This window comes from Eriocheir sinensis, chromosome 42 (assembly GCF_024679095.1).
Source record: "Eriocheir sinensis breed Jianghai 21 chromosome 42, ASM2467909v1, whole genome shotgun sequence".
Classification (NCBI taxonomy): Eukaryota; Metazoa; Arthropoda; class Malacostraca; order Decapoda; family Varunidae; genus Eriocheir; species Eriocheir sinensis.
In genome coordinates, this window is record NC_066550.1 from 9,319,916 (window position 1) to 9,337,383 (window position 17,468).

Here is a 17,468-nt window from a genome sequence, read left to right on the forward strand (position 1 = left end):
ATAGTTGTTTAAAACCTGGTAGCTGCGGGGATCATGTTTCTCAAAGGCCCCTCTAAGCGAGAAAAATGAGAAAAAAAATCAGCCCTCACACAAACCATTTCATAATATATATCAACGCATTTGTGATCAGTTTATGCATCGTCTATTTTGGGGGGTTTATATCATGGCAAAAATGTGGCCCGTTGCTGGTACACGGTGAAGACAAAAAATTGGCCCGTCGCTGCTACCAGGTTAATTAATAGGCTCATTACTCTTCCCTTTTGATTTAACGTTTTAATCTACTATTCTTTTTATTTATGGATACAAAATTAGGTTAACGATATTTTTCAGGCAGGGTGATGAAAAGGTTGCATGTTACTATTATTTTATTATTTATTCTCCTTTAGATGTCATTTTTTTATTTCATTTTATTCACTGTTGCCAAGTAAAGAGTAAAGGGTTATATAAGACAACAAATAAAACTAAGGGGTAAGAAATGCATGATTAAGTTTATTTACTGTACAATGTAATGATCTCTCTCTCTCTCTCTCTCTCTCTCTCTCTCTCTCTCTCTCTCTCTCTCTCTCTGCACCATTACCCCTCACCTATCATAACCTTCACACACACACACACACACACACACACACTCAGTCATAGTTATCCACTGTCACGTCATCCTCAATGTTGCTCGGCGATGTTTCCACCTCCTCCTCCATGAAGTCACTGTATAGGAGGAGAGTGGAGGGAGAGAGAATTAGTGAAGGGAAGGAGGGAGGGAGGTAAGGAAGAAGTGGGGGAGGAAGGAGGGATGGAGAATGGCAGGGAGGGAAGAAGGGATTTAATTTTTTACAGTAGCTGAAGGAGGGATGGAGAGTGGCAGGGAGGGAAGGAGGGATTTTATTCTTTACAGTAACTAAGTAGATGAAAGGAAAAAATAGAATAAATAAAAGCCTGCTAAGTGCTGCCCCTGTAAAAGAAAACAGAAGTGAGCGTCCAAAAGAGAGGGTCAATTTTGGATGGAGAGGAGTCTTGATGGAGTGAGGGAGTAAGGGAGGCAGGGAGGGAGATAAAAATAAAGTAGGAGAAAAAAAAAAATCACAGGGCACAGAGAAACAAATTTAACTATACACTATTTACAATAACATGGCCAGTAGTCTTTTTTTATTTGTTTTTCCTTGATCTGCCTCCTTTCCTGTAAAAAACAACTCCTTTCCCTCCTTTTATGGATCTCAATGATAATACTACTACTACTAATAATAATAATAATAATAGTAATAATAATAATAGGAAGCAAACAACGATGACGACGAAGAAGAAGAAAACAAGGAAGAGGAGAGAAGAAAACAACAAAGAAGAAGAAAACAAGGAAGAGGAAGAAAACAAGGAAGAGGAAAGAAGAAAACAACAAAAGAAAAAAACAAGGAAGAGGAAACAAGAAAATAACAAAGAAGGAAAAAACAAGGAAGAGGAGAGAAGAAAAATACAAAGAGGAAGAAAACAAGGAAGAGAAAAGAAGAAAACAACAAAAGAAAAAAACAAGGAAGAGGAAACAAGAAAATAACAAAGAAGGAAAAAACAAGGAAGAGGAGAGAAGAAAACAACAAAGAAGAAGAAAACAAGGAAGAGGAAGAAAACAAGGAAGAGGAAAGAAGAAAACAACAAAAGAAAAAAAACAAGAAAGAGGAAACAAGAAAATAACAAAGAAGGAAAAAACAAGAAAGAGGAGAGAAGAAAAATACAAAGAAGAAGAAAATAAGGAAGAGGAAAGAAGAAAACAACAAAGAAGAAGAAAACAAGAAAGAGGAAAGAAGAAAAAAACAAGGAAGAGGAAAGAAGAAAATAACGAAAAAGGAGAAAACAAGGAAGAGGAAAGAAGAAAACAACAAAGAAGAAAACAAAGAAGAGGAAAAAAATTACAAAGCCGACAAGAGCAAACAACTCACCCTTCCATAATGTTGTCTGAGAAGAGCTGGTTGGGCAGCGTGAGGGAGACGGTGGTGGTGGTGAAGTCACTGAGGGGCTGCCGGGCCGCCAGCCGCCGCTCCACCTCCTCCCGGCTCAGCTGCCCATCGCTCTGGTGCCCGCCCACCACGCCCCCCACCCCCACCACGCCGCCCCCCGCCACCAGGCTGCGACGGGTCCCTGCCACGCCGCCCGCTGCTGCGATGGCCGCCGCTGCTGCTGCTGCTGCTGCCTGGTTGCCTCCGCCGGCCTGATGGGGATAAGAAGGAGGGATTATTTATTTATTTATTTATTTTTATTTTTTTGGGGGGGGGCTCAATTTTGGGAGGTCTGGGGTCTGGCCCGTGGTATAAGGAGCGTTGAAAAGGGGGACTTATTCTGGTGGGGGGGTCTGGAGAGTGTGGAATAAGGAGGGTTTAATTGGGGGCTTTTTTTTTGGGGGGGGGTCTAATTGGGTCTGGTTGTGTTTGTTTTTGTGAGCTATTTGCTGTTGTAAGGGTGGTAGTAGTAGTAGTAGTAGTAGTAGTAGTAGTAGTAGTAGTAGTAGTAGTAGTAGGAACAAGGGTAAGATTAACAACAGTAGCAGTAATGTAGTAAAAGAAGAAGTCATCACACAGCTTAGTTGAATAAATAAGCAGAAGAGAAACAGAAGTAACAATAAAAGAGTATAACTTAAACATGCAAGAGGAAACAGAAGGAAAGAGAAGACAGAAGAGAAGGAGGTTGAACGTGACAGCAAGAATGATATCACACACACACACACACACACACACACACACACACACAAACACACACAATACATCACAGAGCAAGAAAAGGTCAACAAACAGGTAATACAAATGACACGGGGAAGTGTGAGGGAATGCCTTAAGGAGGGAGATGATGAGTTATGGAAGATGTGCTTTATGAGAGAGAGAGAGAGAGAGAGAGAGAGAGAGAGAGAGAGAGAGAGAGAGAGAGAGAGAGAGAGAGAGAGAGAGAGAGAGAGAGAGAGAGAGAGAGAGAAACTATCCCTAAACATCAGACAAGAAAAAAGGGATTATAAAAAGATATCCAAAGTATAAAAGAAGAAAAGGAAAAAGAGGAAGAATAAGAAAGAGTACAGTTCCCAGAAGTAAAGAAAACAAATAAGTAATGGTTAAAGAGATGAATAAAGAAAGTCAGAGATAAAGAATAAATAAAAAAAATCATACAAAAAAATATCCAGGGTAGAAAAGAAAAAAAGACAAAGAATAAGAAGGAAAAGAAAAAAGAAAAGAGACAGATAACAAGACACAACACTTACCAAAGCAGAAAAGAAAAAAAGAACAAGAATAAAAATAAGAAAGAATGCCCCAAAGTTAAAAAAAAAAAAAGATAAAGCTAATGAGACAAAACACTTACCAAAAAATAAATAAATAAATAAATAAATAAATAAATAAATAATAAAGAAATAAAATAAACACCACTAACGAGACCTATCCCTTACCTGGGCATGAAGCGAGCCAGCCGTGAGGTGCGAGGCGGCCAGCTTGCGCATGGTGGGGGTGGCGGAAGCAACGGGGTTAGCCATGCCGACCCCCGCCTGCACTATGGCCCCCACCACCCCGCCACCCCCTCCCCCTCCACTGTTGTTACTGCTGCTGCTCACCCCAACCATGCCTGGGATCTGAAGGGAGAGAGAGGGAAAGAAAGAGAGGAATGAAGGAAGGAAGTGAGAATGGAAAGAAATATGAGAAGATGAAGGAATGAAGGAAAATAAAAGAAGTAAGGGAAGGAGAGATAGGAATGAATGAAGCAAGGAATGGTAAAAGAAATAGGGAAAGGAATGAGATGAAAGAAGGAAGGAAGGAAGATAGAAATGAATGAAGCAAGGATGTTAAAAAAATAGGGAAAGGAATGAGATAAAAGAAGGAAGGAAGGAAGATAGGAATGAATGAAGCAAGGAATGTTAAAAAAAATAGGGAAAGGAATGAGATGAAAGAAGGAACGAAGAAAGATAGGAATGAATGAAGGAAAATGAATAGAGAGAGAGAAGAGAGAGAGAGAGAGAGAGAGAGAGAGAGAGAGAGAGAGAGAGAGAGAGAGAGAGAGAGAGAGAGAGAGAGAGAGAGAGAGAGAGAGAGAGAGAGAGAGAGATGAAGCAAAGAATGAAAGAAAAAAATAGAAAGTAAGCATTGAGAGAGAGAGAGAATTAGTATATTAAACTTTTCTTGTTTGTTTTCCTTCATTCTTTCCATTTATTCAACTTCTGTTCTTACTCTTAAATGAAATAGATAATCACTCAAATTTCCATCTTTTCACTTTTCCTTCACACTTTCATTTATTCAACATGTTCTCTTTTATCATGTTTATTTGTTGCTTCCTAAGATTGCGTAATTCCTCCCATCATCGTCATTCCTCACTTCTCCCTCTGTTTATCCTTCTCTCTCCTTCTCCCTCCCATTCATAATCACCAATCATTCTCTCCCTCCTCCTATTTATCATGTTTCCTCTTCCCTTGCTTTACTCTCCTACCTTTCTTCTATTCTTTGTTCATTTCTTTACTTTTTTCCTTCTTTCATTTTTTCCTTTCTTCCTTCCCTTTCTCCTTTTTGCTTTCCCTTTCATCCTTTCCTCCTTCCTTCCTTTAGTCATTTCTTTACTTTGTTTTTTCCTTCACTCAATTCTTATGTCTTTTTCTTTCTTCCCTTTATTGCTTTCCCTATTTTATTTATTATTTTATTGTTTCATTCACTCATTCCTGTCTTTCTGTCCCTCCTTACTTCCTTCATTCACTTTCTTTCCCCTCTTCCTTTCTTTCCTTCATCTTTTTTTCTTTTCACATTTTCTTTCTTCATTCATTTGTTTCCTCTTTCAATCCCTTACTTCCATTCTTACTTTTTCTATTTTTCTCTCTCCTTTCCTATTCATTCATTCTTGTCTTTCTTTTCTTCCTTCCTCCCTTTCTTTCTTTCCTTTATTCATTTGTTCACTTTTCCCTTCCTTACTTTCTCTATTGTTCTTTCTTTCCTTCCTTATTCTTTCATTCTTGTCTTTCTTTTCTTCCTTCCTTCCTTTCCTTCATTCATTTGTTCCCTTTTCCCTTCCTTACTTCCTCTCTTTTTCTCTTTCTTTCCTTCCCCATTCATTCATTCTTTCTTGTCTCTCCTTCCTTCCTTTCTCTCTTTCTTCCTTTCTTTCTCTTACCTGCTTTCCACTCTGCTTGCTCGCCTTGCTTGAACTACTACTTCCTCCTCCACTTCCACCTCCTCCTCCTCCTCCTCCACCACTTCCTCCTCCACTGCTGCTGCTCTTCTTCTTCTTGGAGGGGGGCTTAGAGGGAGGGGTCTGAGAGGAGGAGGAACCGGGCGCTGTTCCCTCCATCGCCAGACGCTTCCTGCAGCTGAGAGAGAAGGGGGAGAGAAAAAGGGAGGGAGGGAGAGCTACATTATTTGCAAGTCATATATCCCTTCCACACTCACTTATTCATTCATGTTTCTGGCAGCCTTTCCTTCTAAAATCATCCCTTTCCTCTGAGCTTCCCTTTATTAATTTAGTTAGTTACACCCTATCTCCCTTTCCCCTCACAACACTCCTCTTAAGGTACAATCGTCTCCCTTCATCTTCCCCCAGCCACCAGTTCTTCTCTCTCTTCCACCCTTATCAGAACAACTCTTACGGTCCTATCCAACGTTGCCAGATTGTCGTACTCAGCCGCTTATATTGCCCGACTTCCTACCCCAAAACTGTCTTCTGGGCTCCAATAACGGAACTCATTTATAGTTATCGTTAAAAGAGTTAGATCCTGATGTTTCTTGGCAATAGTTAGGCGTCAGAAACTGGTAAATACTATGCTCTGAGTACGGCAATCTGGCAACAGTGGTCCTATCTCCTGTTACTTATTCATTCTCCCTTCTTTCATCAGTTCCACCAGTTTTTCTCTCCCTCTTCCACCCTCATCCACACAACAAGTCCAATCTCCTTTAACTAATCGTTTCTACCTTTCTCCAATCTCCCATAACTTTTTTTCTCCCTTAACTATTATTTTTCACCCTTCTTCCTCCCTCCAATCTTCTTTAACTAACCTTTTCTCCCTTCATCCACCCTCAGCCACCCACCTCTTATGGTCCCCCTTGGCATCCACCTCTGCGTCTGACTCCTCCGTCTGCTCTGAGTCGGTGGATGAGTCTGGGCCGCGCTGGTACTGCAGAAGGCGATCCAGGAGGAAAGACTTGTCCCTCCGCACCCTCAGGAGGGCACGCTGGGCCTTCCGCAGCTCCTCCTGGAAACACTCATTCTCCTGTGGAAGTGAAAGTGGAGTGAGTGAGTGTGGGAGGAAGAGTGTGTGGAGGATAAGGCTAGGTGTGTGTGGGGGGATGATGGGAAGGTGTGTTGAGAGGGGGTATGTGTGTGTGGGGAGGGGGTATGCATGACTGTGGGGAGGATAACAGGAGGTGTGTGCATGTGTGTGTGTGTGTGTAGAAGAGATGGGTGACATAACCACTAGGCTCCAGAATCTTGCATGCCTGGTAGTGGTGTTGGGATTAAATATGTGGAAAAACAGTATAAAATTAGTCCTGTGTTAGAAAGGATGAGATTTATTGCAGGTTAAGGAGACAATTTGCATATTAATTTATTCTGAGTATGTGAACCCATTACATGATACTTTCTACAAACCAAAACCATAAAAATGTTTTTCACGCATACATCTTAAGTGCTTGAGCTGAAGTTAAGTTACAAATTGAGTTAAAATGTACATAGTGAAGGTACCACAACATTAGCAACCTCAACATCAGGAATTGATCTTTCTTTTGGCTGCTTTTTTTTCTACTTGCATTTATAGTAGCAGTGCTGATCAGACCTTTTTGTTTTATTTTTGATTTTGCCCTTCAACTGTTTCCTCTAATGTAAAAAAAAAAAAAAATAAGCCTTTGCAACACTTACATAGATGAGGAGTTTGAGCTTCCTCTTCAGCGTCTTGTACTTGGCCTTGTGGTCCTCCGGGCCGTCGGTCTGCACAGGCATTTTGACCTCTGAGGGAATGGTAAAAATGTTAGTCAGGGACTCTAACCACTGCCCTGCGGAGGTGTGGAGGAAGGGTGATAAAGAAGAATGTTAAAAGTGGTGAAATTTTTGGTAATGATTGCAATTAGGATTATTCTCAAATTAGATTCAGGAAATGTATTGACATGATTTCTTTCTATAAACAGTTAAGTAAAGTTCTGTGATTTAAATTAGTAACCATAATTTCCCTATGAAATTAGTAATTTGATTTATATGAACCAATTTCTTCTATTTACCAGCCTAAACTAAATAGTAACTTCCCCATACTAATTATATTCTATTTCTCCTCAGTGACTGCAATACTTATATATATATATATATATATATATATATATATATATATATATATATATATATATATATATATATATATATATATATATATATATATATATATATATATATATAATGACTTCATAAGGGACATGAGTTATGGTCAGGGTCAGTCACCTCACTGACCTGTTGGAAGTCAACAATTGGATGCCCAGAACTGTCTTATTCATGAGAGGCAAAGGTCAATGGATGGGGAATTACAGAACTCATGTAAAGCCGATCAAACACGCTCAGGCCCAGCCTGTTCAGCGGCCAAAAGGGGCGGGTCATCGTTGGCCTGAAGTGCCCCACACATGCATGGGTGGTCTGAGTATAGATTGTTTTCTGTGTTGGATACCCATGGTGTCATCATGAAACCGCTCTTTAACACAGACCTGCAAACTATGGCTGAGTGTGCAGTATTTTGCTTTTTACATTCCACAAGCATGGATGAGCCATGTTTTAGTCAATAGTCACTCCAAAGTTCTCTGTCTATCCAAATGTCAGGCATTTCTTTTGATAGGACAAGAGTCCATGACAGATTTTTTTGATTGGTGTCTCATGGTTGTAATGGAGTGTCCCCATACATGCACAGACCCTCAGACTGTGTTGGACAGCTTTTCAAATATAGACCTGCTGTGCTGAGGCCGCCTCATGAGGCCCAGGTGATCAAAAATCAGCCCCAAACACCCTCCAGCCAGACCGAGCTCCGCCCACTTGTCGGCCGCCGCACTAGCCCGGCCTGAGCGTGTGTGGCCGGCTAGAGAGATTAGGGAGCGAGAAAAAGGCGACAACAGTGAATTGAACAAAAGAGTTGTGTTCCACGTACAAAGAAACAAGGAAGAAAGAGGGCACGAGGGAGGGAAAACGACACGTAGACCTTGAAAACAACACAGACACACAAACCCACAAAAATAACACGCAAACTTTCCTCCCTGACACATGACCCAGAAAACCCCGCCGCCCTCCTACTCACCTATCTTGTCTGTCTCATGGGCCTCCACCGCCGCCAGGGGAAGAGCAGGTCACGGGGAGGCGGGTTACAGGTCACAGGGATGCGGGGAAGGAGGTAAAAATTGTATAAATATCGAGAAAGCGGTCAACCCACGCCGAGACAGGAAGCAAAGGTTTGTTTACCTCGGGGTGTTCTGACCTTGGCCTGGGCTTGGTATTGGTATGGTGGGATTTAGTGCTTGTATTGATGGGGATTGGCCTTTAAAATGTTTGTTTGATTGTACATGTTGATTGCAATACGTTTTAAGTTAGGTAGTTTCATTCCTGTAGTGACTATATGTAGCTGTGAGTCCGCTCATAATTTTCGTCTGTATATGCATATAGGTTCTCTTCTATTGGTTGTTCTGGGAGTCACTTATTCTTATAGTGCTTAGTTTACTGTATGGCTTGGTGGAAATTAGGTTTAGGTGAGTTGATATCATTTTCATCATAGTTTCGTTCAACCGAAGTCAAAGTAAGGGAACCCGAACGCAATGTTTTCCTGCCGGTTTCTTGGTGACTGATGTCGTACACTATATGATTATAATTCCTCCTTTTAATTAATCACATACGAGAATTTTATATAATGCCATTTCAACGCATATTCATTCATTGATCCCCAGTAAGTCAAGGAGGCATTTTTGGTCATACATTTGGCCAGGGAAGTTTTGCTATGGCCACGTTTAATTGTTAATGACTTCATATATGTATTTCCTATTAGTAGATCACATGAAGAAATCTCATATAATGGTATTTCAACGCCTATTAGTATTCATTGATCCCCAGCAGGTCATTGATCGAGGCACTTATTTTGGTCTTGTGTCAGGCAGCGCGGGTCCTGTTAATGAGTTCATATTAGTATTTCCTATTAGTAGATCACATGCAGGAATCTTATATAGTGCTATTGCAACGTATATTGGTATTCATTGATCCCCAGCAGGTCATAGAGGCACTTATATATGGTGTTGTGTCGGCTTCACGTATACGGGTTTAATTCGCTATGGCCACACTTAATGAGCCCATATTAGCATTTCATATCAGTATATCACATGCAGGAATCTTATATAATGCTATTTCAACGCCTATTAGTATTCATTGATCCCCAGCAGGTTATAGAGGCACTTTTGGTCGTGTGCCAGGCAGCGCGGGTCCTGTTAATGAGTTCATATTAGTATTTCCTATTAATATATAACATGCAGGAATCTTATATAATGCTATTTCAACGTATATTAGTATTCATTGATCCCCAGCAGGTCATAGAGGCATATATATATGGTCTTGTGTCAGGCAGCGCGGGTATTGCTATGGCAATTAATGCTGTTAATGAGCCAATATTAGTATTTCCTATTAGCAGATCACATGCAGGAATCTTATATAATGCTATTTCAGCGCATATTAGTATTCTTTGATCCCCAGCAGGTCATGGAGGCACTTTTGGTCGTGTGCCAGGAAGCGCGCGGGTCTCGTTATATATGCTGTTAATGAGTTCATATATGTATTTCCTATTAGTAAATCACATGCAGAAATCTCATATAAAGCTATTTCAACCCCTATTAGTATCCATTGATCCCCAGCAGGTCATAGAGGCACTTTTGGCCTTGTCGTGTGCCAGGCAGCGCGGGTCCTGCTATGGCCACGCTGTTAATGAGCCAATATTAGTATTTCCTATTACTAGATCACATGTAGGAATCTTATATAAAGCTATTTCAACCCCTATTAGTATCCATTGATCCCCAGCAGGTCATAGAGGCACTTTTGGCCTTGTCGTGTGCCAGGCAGCGCGGGTTTTGCTATGGCCACGCTGTTAATGAGCCAATATTAGTATTTCCTATTAGTAGATCACATGTAGGAATCTTATATAAAGCTATTTGAACGCCTATTAGTATCCATTGATCCCCAGCAGGTCATACAGAGGCACTTAATTTTGGTCTTGTGTGCCAGGCGGGTTTTGCTATGGCCACGCTGTTAATGAGCCAATATTAGTATTTCCTATTAGTAGATCACATGTAGGAATCTTATATAAAGCTATTTTAACCCCTATTAGTATCCATTGATCCCCAGCAGGTCATACAGAGGCACTTTTGGCCTTGTCGTGTGCCAGGCAGCGCGGGTCCTGCTATGGCCACGCTGTATTTGCGCCACTGAAGGCAAGAAGGGTGACAATTGCGTGTTTATCTAGATGATGCAAATGCTTCAGGTTGAGTCTTGTTGAGGCTTGGGAGTATTTATCGCTGGCCGTGTCCCCGCCGGCCAGAGTGAGGGGTGAGCCAGGCCAGGACAGGTGGGGGAGACACAGCTGCTGCCCCTTCAACGCCCACAGGTACGTCACACACACCTACTTACCTGCTTTACTTACTGACTTGGTTTACACACACACACACACACACACACACACACACACTATTAGTTCTTTGCACCTTAAAAATGAAGAGTACAATTTGTCAGACAAGTGTTAAACGACAAGGGGGAGCATGTTAAAGTGTCAAGCTATGAAAAAAAATATAGGTTTGAAACTAGGATACTACTGACTTAAGAGTGTTTGAGTATATTTGTTGAGTGTGTGTGTGTGTGTCAAACACACACACACACACACACACACTCTCAATATTAGTTCTTTACACCTTAAATGTTTGGTTTTGCATTTTGGTATTCTAGTGTTTGCCCATACTCGCCCCTCGCAACCAAAATTGGCTAGGGGGCCATTGAGACTTCAGGGAATATGTTGGTAAACATAAATGCATCGCAAATGCATAGTGTTTGAGTTATGGGGGGTTAAAAAAATACCCTAGATGTAGGGAAATTCCTTACAATTACTTAGATGTAGGGAAATTTCATACATTCCGGGATTTTTTTACTACGTACGGAAACCACGCAATTTCACTCAATCTCCATACCAACTAGGGGTTCAAAGGGGGCGAAGCCCCCTGTTACAGTATTAAGGTCATAATGAAGCATCTAAACAGTAAGTAATTTACGTCATGAGAATCTTGCAACCGTCATATATGACTATGTATTCACTTACTGGTAGCACATACGAACGCATGAAGCAGGGTTTGTACCACGTACGAACGTGTGAAGCAGTTAGTGACAAAGCTTCTTCGGAGGAGGACGGGTCTGGTGATGCTAGGTTTGTTAAGTTTATGATAAGGAATGTTAAGTGAACCAACTGCCCCCCTCCATTAAGATATCTTAAGTTTAGTTTGATATACGTGGATTAATTAGTTATAAATAATAGCTATGCTATGCGGTCGAGGCGCAACTTAACTTCAGTGGCGACAGAACTTCCCTTCTTCATGGTCTTGTGAGGGCTTAAGTTTCTGTATATCGTGAGGAGGATTTTTTTTTTTTTTTTTTTTTCCAGAAATAACCAGTTTCATATGCCATTGTGAGATGAGTGAAGTTACAGATGTTTACCCTTTTGTTGTATAGTGTTAACAACAAGAACTTCCCCTACACAGCTGGCCGCTACATGCATGGACGGGTGCCAGTTCTTCTTTGGCACTGTAGGAAAGCATCAGAGAGGAGGAGCCTTTGGTCAGCAGCACTCATCCCTTCCTCACATTACCACCAAGGTCTCACCCTCACCCAGTCACAGCAACCATTAAAACAAGCAAATAAGTCACCATTGACAGTCTACAGAAGTCCAGGAAGCCCGTCACCACTAAGGCCATATCAAGGGTGCTGGCCAACCTTCACCCCTGCAACCCTTGGACACAGAGGCTATTTTGGTGTGTGTTGTCCCTTGGAAGGATTAAGACAGTCCACCATGGCGTCGTATCCTTTCTTCGCCGAGTATGCCAAGCGGGGGCAGGCCAAGTGTAAGACCTGCAAGGAGAAGTGTGAGAAGGGTGAGTGTGCAGGTCTGAGTTATCGTCACCCTCATGAAATAATTGCCTAAGTCATTTTTCAGTGATTACCAGGTTTTTGTTTACATCAATTTTCAACATGTGACGTCCATTTCACCCCCTAATTGTCCCCACAGGAATACTTCGCCTTGGCAAGATCACGTCCAACCCCTTCTCCTCGGGCGACACAATGAAGATCTGGTACCACACGGACTGCCTATTCGAGAGCTTCAAGAAGGCCCGCGCCACCACCAAGAAGATGGAGGACCCGGAGACGGAGATAGAGAACTGGGACGAGGTGGAGCCGGAGGACAGGAAGAAGATAATGGGCCTGATGGATGGTGAGAAGATGGTGTCGGGCGAAGAATTGTTTTGTCCTCTTCTTCGTTTTTGTTTATGGTCCATCTTCTCTCATTCTTGAGGTCGGATTTGCGATGATCCTCCTCTGTCTTGCTCAATCCAGTGCTAATCCTTCCCCTATTTCTAACACTTCTAACATGTGTAATCATTTTGTTATTTTCTTGTCTTGTGTATTTATTTTGTGTTTATTTTGTTTTGTATTCACTGTGTGTGGTTCCTCTATAGTTGTTTAATTGCTATGATTGGACTCTCTTTGCAGACTATCCCTCAGCTGATAATTAATGTGGTCCCCCTTCATAATTTTTGATACTCTCTTTATATTCATGCAACAACAGCAGTAGTAGTAAAAACAGTAATGTGTCTCAGGTACCCTTTTCTTTTTTCTATCAGAGGAAATAATACACTGTTCTACCTATTCATGATGCAGTAATATCATGTCACCAATATATTTTTTTAGAGGAGAAATAACACATTAGTCTACCTCTCCATTTGACTAATAATATCTTTCACCAATATATTTTTAAGGGGAGAAATAACACACTAGGCTACCTCTCCATTTGACTAATAATATCTTTCACCAATATATTTTTAAGGGGAGAAATATCCATTTGACTAATAATATCTTTCACCAATATATTTTTAAGAGGAGAAATAACACACTAGTCTACCTATCCATTTGACTAATAATATCTTTCACCAATATATTTTTAAGAGGAGAAATAACACACTAGTCTACCTATCCATTTGACTAATAATATCTTTCACCAATATATTTTTAAGGGGAGAGATAACGCACTAGTCCACCTCTCCTTGCGTCTATAGAGTAACACCAATAACAACTTGTCCACCTCTCCTTGCGTCTATAGAGTAACACCAATAACAACTTGTCCACCTCTCCTTGCATCTATAGAGTAACACCAATAACAACTCGTCCACCTCTCCTTGCGTCTATAGAGCAATACCAATAAAAACTCATCCCCTCACCGGCAGAGCTTCAGGACGTGCTCGAGAAGAAGGCAGCCAATACCCCAAAGAAACAGACCCCAAAGAAGCAACAGAAGGCCGATACAACCCCACCACCGTCTGCCTCCAAGCCTGGCACCCCTGGTAAGTCCTCGGTCTGATGTATTTGACGATGATAATGAAAATCTGGACACACAAATATAAAATGGAGAGTACTAATAGGAAATGAGGGATGAAAAGTGTATAGTTATTATTTTCCCTTCAAAGGTATTAAGGGAGGCCTCTCTCTCTCTTTCTGTCCCCTTTACTGATTTGACCTCCTTCAAGAAGAGTGTATCAAGACACCTCTCCACCCGAAATTGACCTCTCCTTTGGCCACTCTTTACTTTTGTCTATTATGGGAGCGGTGAGTAGCGGGCTTTTATTTCTGCACTCTTTTTGTTGCCCTTGAGCCGTCTCCTTTGCTGTAAAAAAAGAAAAAAACTCCCCTTTCACACATTCTTACCTCTTTCCTTGCACCGATCACCCATTATTCCCCTTCACTCACCCTCTTCTTCCCATTCACACATTCTTACCTTCTCCCCATCACCCATCATATCCCCTTCACAAATGTCCTTCCTCCCCTTCATACACTCTTCTACTCATTACCCATCATCTCCCCTTCCCTAACACCCTTCCTCCCCTTCACAGGTTCCAAGGGCGGCCACCAGGACCCCCCCACAGACCGCAAACACAAGGACAACTCTTTCAGGGAGTTCCGTCGCCTCTGCGCAGCCATCGCCGATGAACCAAGTTACCTCAGCAAGACCCAGCTGGTGTCGGACTTCCTCACGCGCGGCTCGGGGAAAGGTGAGGAGGGGGAGGGGGCAGGGGACGGTGGTATCAGGTGGGAAGGAAGATGATATGAGTCGGGTGGTATGGTGTTGGGAAGGTGGAAGATGACGTGTAGGTGGGTGTGGGTGGTATGGGGTGAGTTTGGTGGAAAGGAAGGTGATGTGTTAGGGGTTGGGTTGGTAGGTGCATGTATTGTGTAAGGGTAAGTGTTTATTTACTTATATTTTTATCTTGATATTTAGTGGCTGACTGATTTCTTTATTCATACAGGTTTCCCATCTGGCTTGCTTTTACAATCATTTCAGCTTTCAGTTATGCTATTTCATGTATTTTTTTATGCAAATGTTCAGGTAATATATGTTCATACTCAGTGAGGTCCCTTACATACAAGTCTAGGAATGCATCCCTGTTGTTTAAACCTCAAGTTCGTCATACAATTGTTTCACTTCTTGATCGCTTTTCCAAGAACGCGACCCAATCATGAAGTGGGGGATATCTGTATATGTATTAATTCATTTATGTATTCACTGGTTTATATTTTGGATCTTATTTTTGTTTCGCTCTTTCTGCGAGGCACCATGCTCAAGTATTTCTGTCCCCCCCAGATGGGTTCAAGGGTGACCTGCGGCTGTGGGTGAAGCTGCTGCTGCCGGGGGAGGTGAAGCGCGTCTACAACCTCCAGTCCAAGCAGCTGCTCAAACTGTACTCGCAGGTGTGGAGGCCATCACCTTCATCACTGTCATCAACTTTTTTGCCATTTTCTGATATCTTAGTCTCAACATATCACTATGCACATTTTTCTGTTGGTAGTGTTATCACCATCATCACTATCATCCATTCCCAAACATCTTGTCAACCTTAAAATATGAGACATTGCAACCTTGACTCACTCCTGAAATAATAGATAGTTAACCTGGTAGCAGTGGGGATCATGTTTCTTAATGGTCCCTCTAAGCGAGAAAAATGAGGAAAAATCATCCCTCACACAAACCATTCTATAATACATATCAAAGCATTTGTGATGAGATTATGTATCATCTATTTTGGGGGGTTTATATCATGGCACAAATTTGGCCCATTGCTGCTACACGGTAAAGCCACAAATTTGGCCCGTCGCTGCTACCGGGTTAAGAATGAGTAAATAGAACACAATCACCTACACATGATGCAGTAGCCTCAACCCCCACAAGCAACACACAGCACCACACCACACCCTATTTCATTGTCCACACCCCCAGGTCTTCAACACAAGCCTGGAGGAGATGATGGAGGACCTTGAGCAGGGGGATGTGGCGGAGACAGTGCGCAAGTTCTTTGAGGAGTCCCAGCAGCTCCCACCCGTCAAGAAGAGCATACTGTCCCTGCAGGATGTGGACGAGGCGCTGGAGGAGCTGAGTGGCAAGACCAAGGAGGAGGACCAGACGCTGACCCTCAGAGCCATCGCCAAGAAGTGAGGAGAGTTGGTTTAGTTTTGTGACAAAGGCCAGAGGCTGAAAAATGTTATTGAATATACGAACATGAGCCAAACAAGATGGCACCACTATAAACACTTGCCTGTGCTATAGTAAGCTGGGGCCAACCACTAGCCTCCACCAAGAAAGCCTACCTCAGCCATAGGCAAAATTAAAAAAAAAAATCAAATTCACCTTAACAGTCATCCCAGAATTGAAACAGAAGTGCTTATATATTCTTTTTTTTAATCTTAATATAGATAACAATGAATGGTGAGGTTATACTTTATATATATGTTTTTATTTTCTTGTCTTGCAGGTCAACAGGGAATGATTTGAAGATGGTGGTGAGACTCATTAAAGGAGACCTGAGGATAAACGCCGGAGCCAAACACATGTAAGAGAGAGACAGACAGACATGGAGAGATGGCATAATAATGAATACTTAGGGCCGCTTTCACAGTCATTTTGTTTGTTATGATCGTTACCAATGGCGGCGATCGCTGCTATAGTATTTCCACGTAAAACTGGCCGATGGGGTAGTGGCGGCTGCGGGGTTAGCCTAGCCCCACAACTTGCCACACTTCTCGCTTCCTTTGCAGCGGCCACTACCCCATCGGCCAGTTTCACGTGGAAAATTATAGCGTCGACCGCCGCCATTGGTAACGATCAAAACAAACAAAGTGACTGAAAGCGGCCCTTAATCTCTTATACATCAAATTGAAACAAAAATACCACTCTTAACACTTCTTTCTTCCTTGTTCCCTTCACCCCCTCCACTGCAACACACACACACACACACACACACACACAGATTGTCGGGCGTGCACAGCGACGCGTACGAGGCCTTCCAGACCACCCGGGACATTGACACTGTGCTGGACAAGATCATCTCCGGCAACACAGACGAGCTCAAAATGTCGGCAACACTCCTCACCCCCGTCAGGCCCATGCTGGTGAGTGTGGCAGCAGTAATGGTGGTGTTATTATTGTTACTCCTTCCTCTTCATCAGCTATTTCTTCTTTAGTGTCCATATTTTCCCTTATGGGGTTGGCCGGGCTATAAGTCTTTCCCATTCTTGACTACCATACACTCTCTCCTCCCTGGTATTCGTCCTTCCCATGTCTTCCTTCACACACTGTCTTGTTGTCTTCTTCAGTCTTCCAGCTGGCCTAGTAGTAGTAGTAGTAGTAGAAGTGTATCCCAGTATATACACGTTATGTACAGATTTTTATTCTCACAGATGGATAATAGATTTTTTTAGCAGCATTGTCGAAACCTGTTTATTTATCACCCTTTCTGTCATTACCCTAAGTCCTGACAGCCAGCCACACCCATACCACCTCTCATACCATCCTCACCACCACTTACTCCTAGGCCGAGGCGTGTAAGTCAGTGGAGTATGCGTTCAAGAAGTGTCCGAGCGGAGTGATGTACGCGGAGGTGAAGTACGACGGGGAGCGCGTTCAGCTACACAAACAGGGGAGCGACTTCAAGTTCTTCTCGCGCTCCCTCAAGCCAGTCATGCCGCATAAGGTGAGAGAGGAGGAGGGGATAGATAGTGTGTGTGTGGGGGGGGTTGATTGAGTTTCTTGATTGATCTTTTTCTGTAGGACTTGTTAACCCGTCCGCTGTGAATGGCACGGATTTTGCCTTCACTGGTAGCCTGACAACATATACACCCAGGTCTTTCTCTGCCTCTGTGGTGGATAGTGGAGTGTTTCCCATGTGGTTTGGTATGCT

At 42.4% G+C, this 17,468-nt stretch overlaps 2 protein-coding genes across 3 annotated transcripts in view; one reads left to right on the plus strand and one right to left on the minus strand.

Moving 5' to 3' along the window:
- Positions 1-469: 469 nt before the first annotated feature.
- On the minus strand, positions 470-8,557 carry LOC127009956 (POU domain, class 4, transcription factor 1-like). Of its 2 annotated transcripts, none has more exons than XM_050883565.1 (7): positions 8,255-8,557; positions 6,847-6,935; positions 6,021-6,202; positions 5,110-5,299; positions 3,410-3,589; positions 1,923-2,191; positions 470-702 (listed from the first exon to the last, which is right to left on the minus strand). In XM_050883565.1, the coding sequence occupies exons 2-7, from the start codon at positions 6,925-6,927 to the stop codon at positions 627-629; spliced, it is 978 nt and encodes a 325-aa protein (XP_050739522.1). In that variant the 5' UTR covers positions 6,928-6,935; positions 8,255-8,557; the 3' UTR covers positions 470-626. The 2 variants fall into 2 exon arrangements, with proteins under 2 accessions (XP_050739522.1, XP_050739521.1); XM_050883564.1 differs by having other exon boundaries at positions 5,110-5,305; positions 8,255-8,537.
- A 1,788-nt stretch (positions 8,558-10,345) lies between these two features.
- LOC127009957 (DNA ligase 3-like) overlaps positions 10,346-17,468 on the plus strand; it is a 28,295-nt gene continuing 21,172 nt past the window's right edge. The window contains exons 1-10 of the mRNA XM_050883567.1: positions 10,346-10,591; positions 11,730-12,119; positions 12,254-12,457; positions 13,467-13,583; positions 14,130-14,288; positions 14,879-14,985; positions 15,512-15,723; positions 16,044-16,121; positions 16,539-16,680; positions 17,103-17,261. Of these exons, the coding sequence (XP_050739524.1) occupies positions 11,741-12,119; positions 12,254-12,457; positions 13,467-13,583; positions 14,130-14,288; positions 14,879-14,985; positions 15,512-15,723; positions 16,044-16,121; positions 16,539-16,680; positions 17,103-17,261 (1,557 nt within the window). The 5' untranslated portion in view covers positions 10,346-10,591; positions 11,730-11,740. The remainder of the gene's footprint in view (positions 10,592-11,729; positions 12,120-12,253; positions 12,458-13,466; positions 13,584-14,129; positions 14,289-14,878; positions 14,986-15,511; positions 15,724-16,043; positions 16,122-16,538; positions 16,681-17,102; positions 17,262-17,468) is intronic.

Bases quoted from the DNA above. Each gene is read 5' to 3' on its own strand.
- LOC127009956 (XM_050883564.1), bottom strand. From the start codon at position 6,927: ATGCCTGTGCAGACCGACGGCCCGGAGGACCACAAGGCCAAGTACAAG. The intron at 6,203-6,846 runs GTAAGTGTTGCA...TCACTTCCACAG, and splicing joins AGCTCAAACTCCTCATCTAT to GAGAATGAGTGTTTCCAGGA. The intron at 5,306-6,020 runs GTGGGTGGCTGA...CTTCTCTCTCAG, and splicing joins GCCAAGGGGGACCATAAGAG to CTGCAGGAAGCGTCTGGCGA.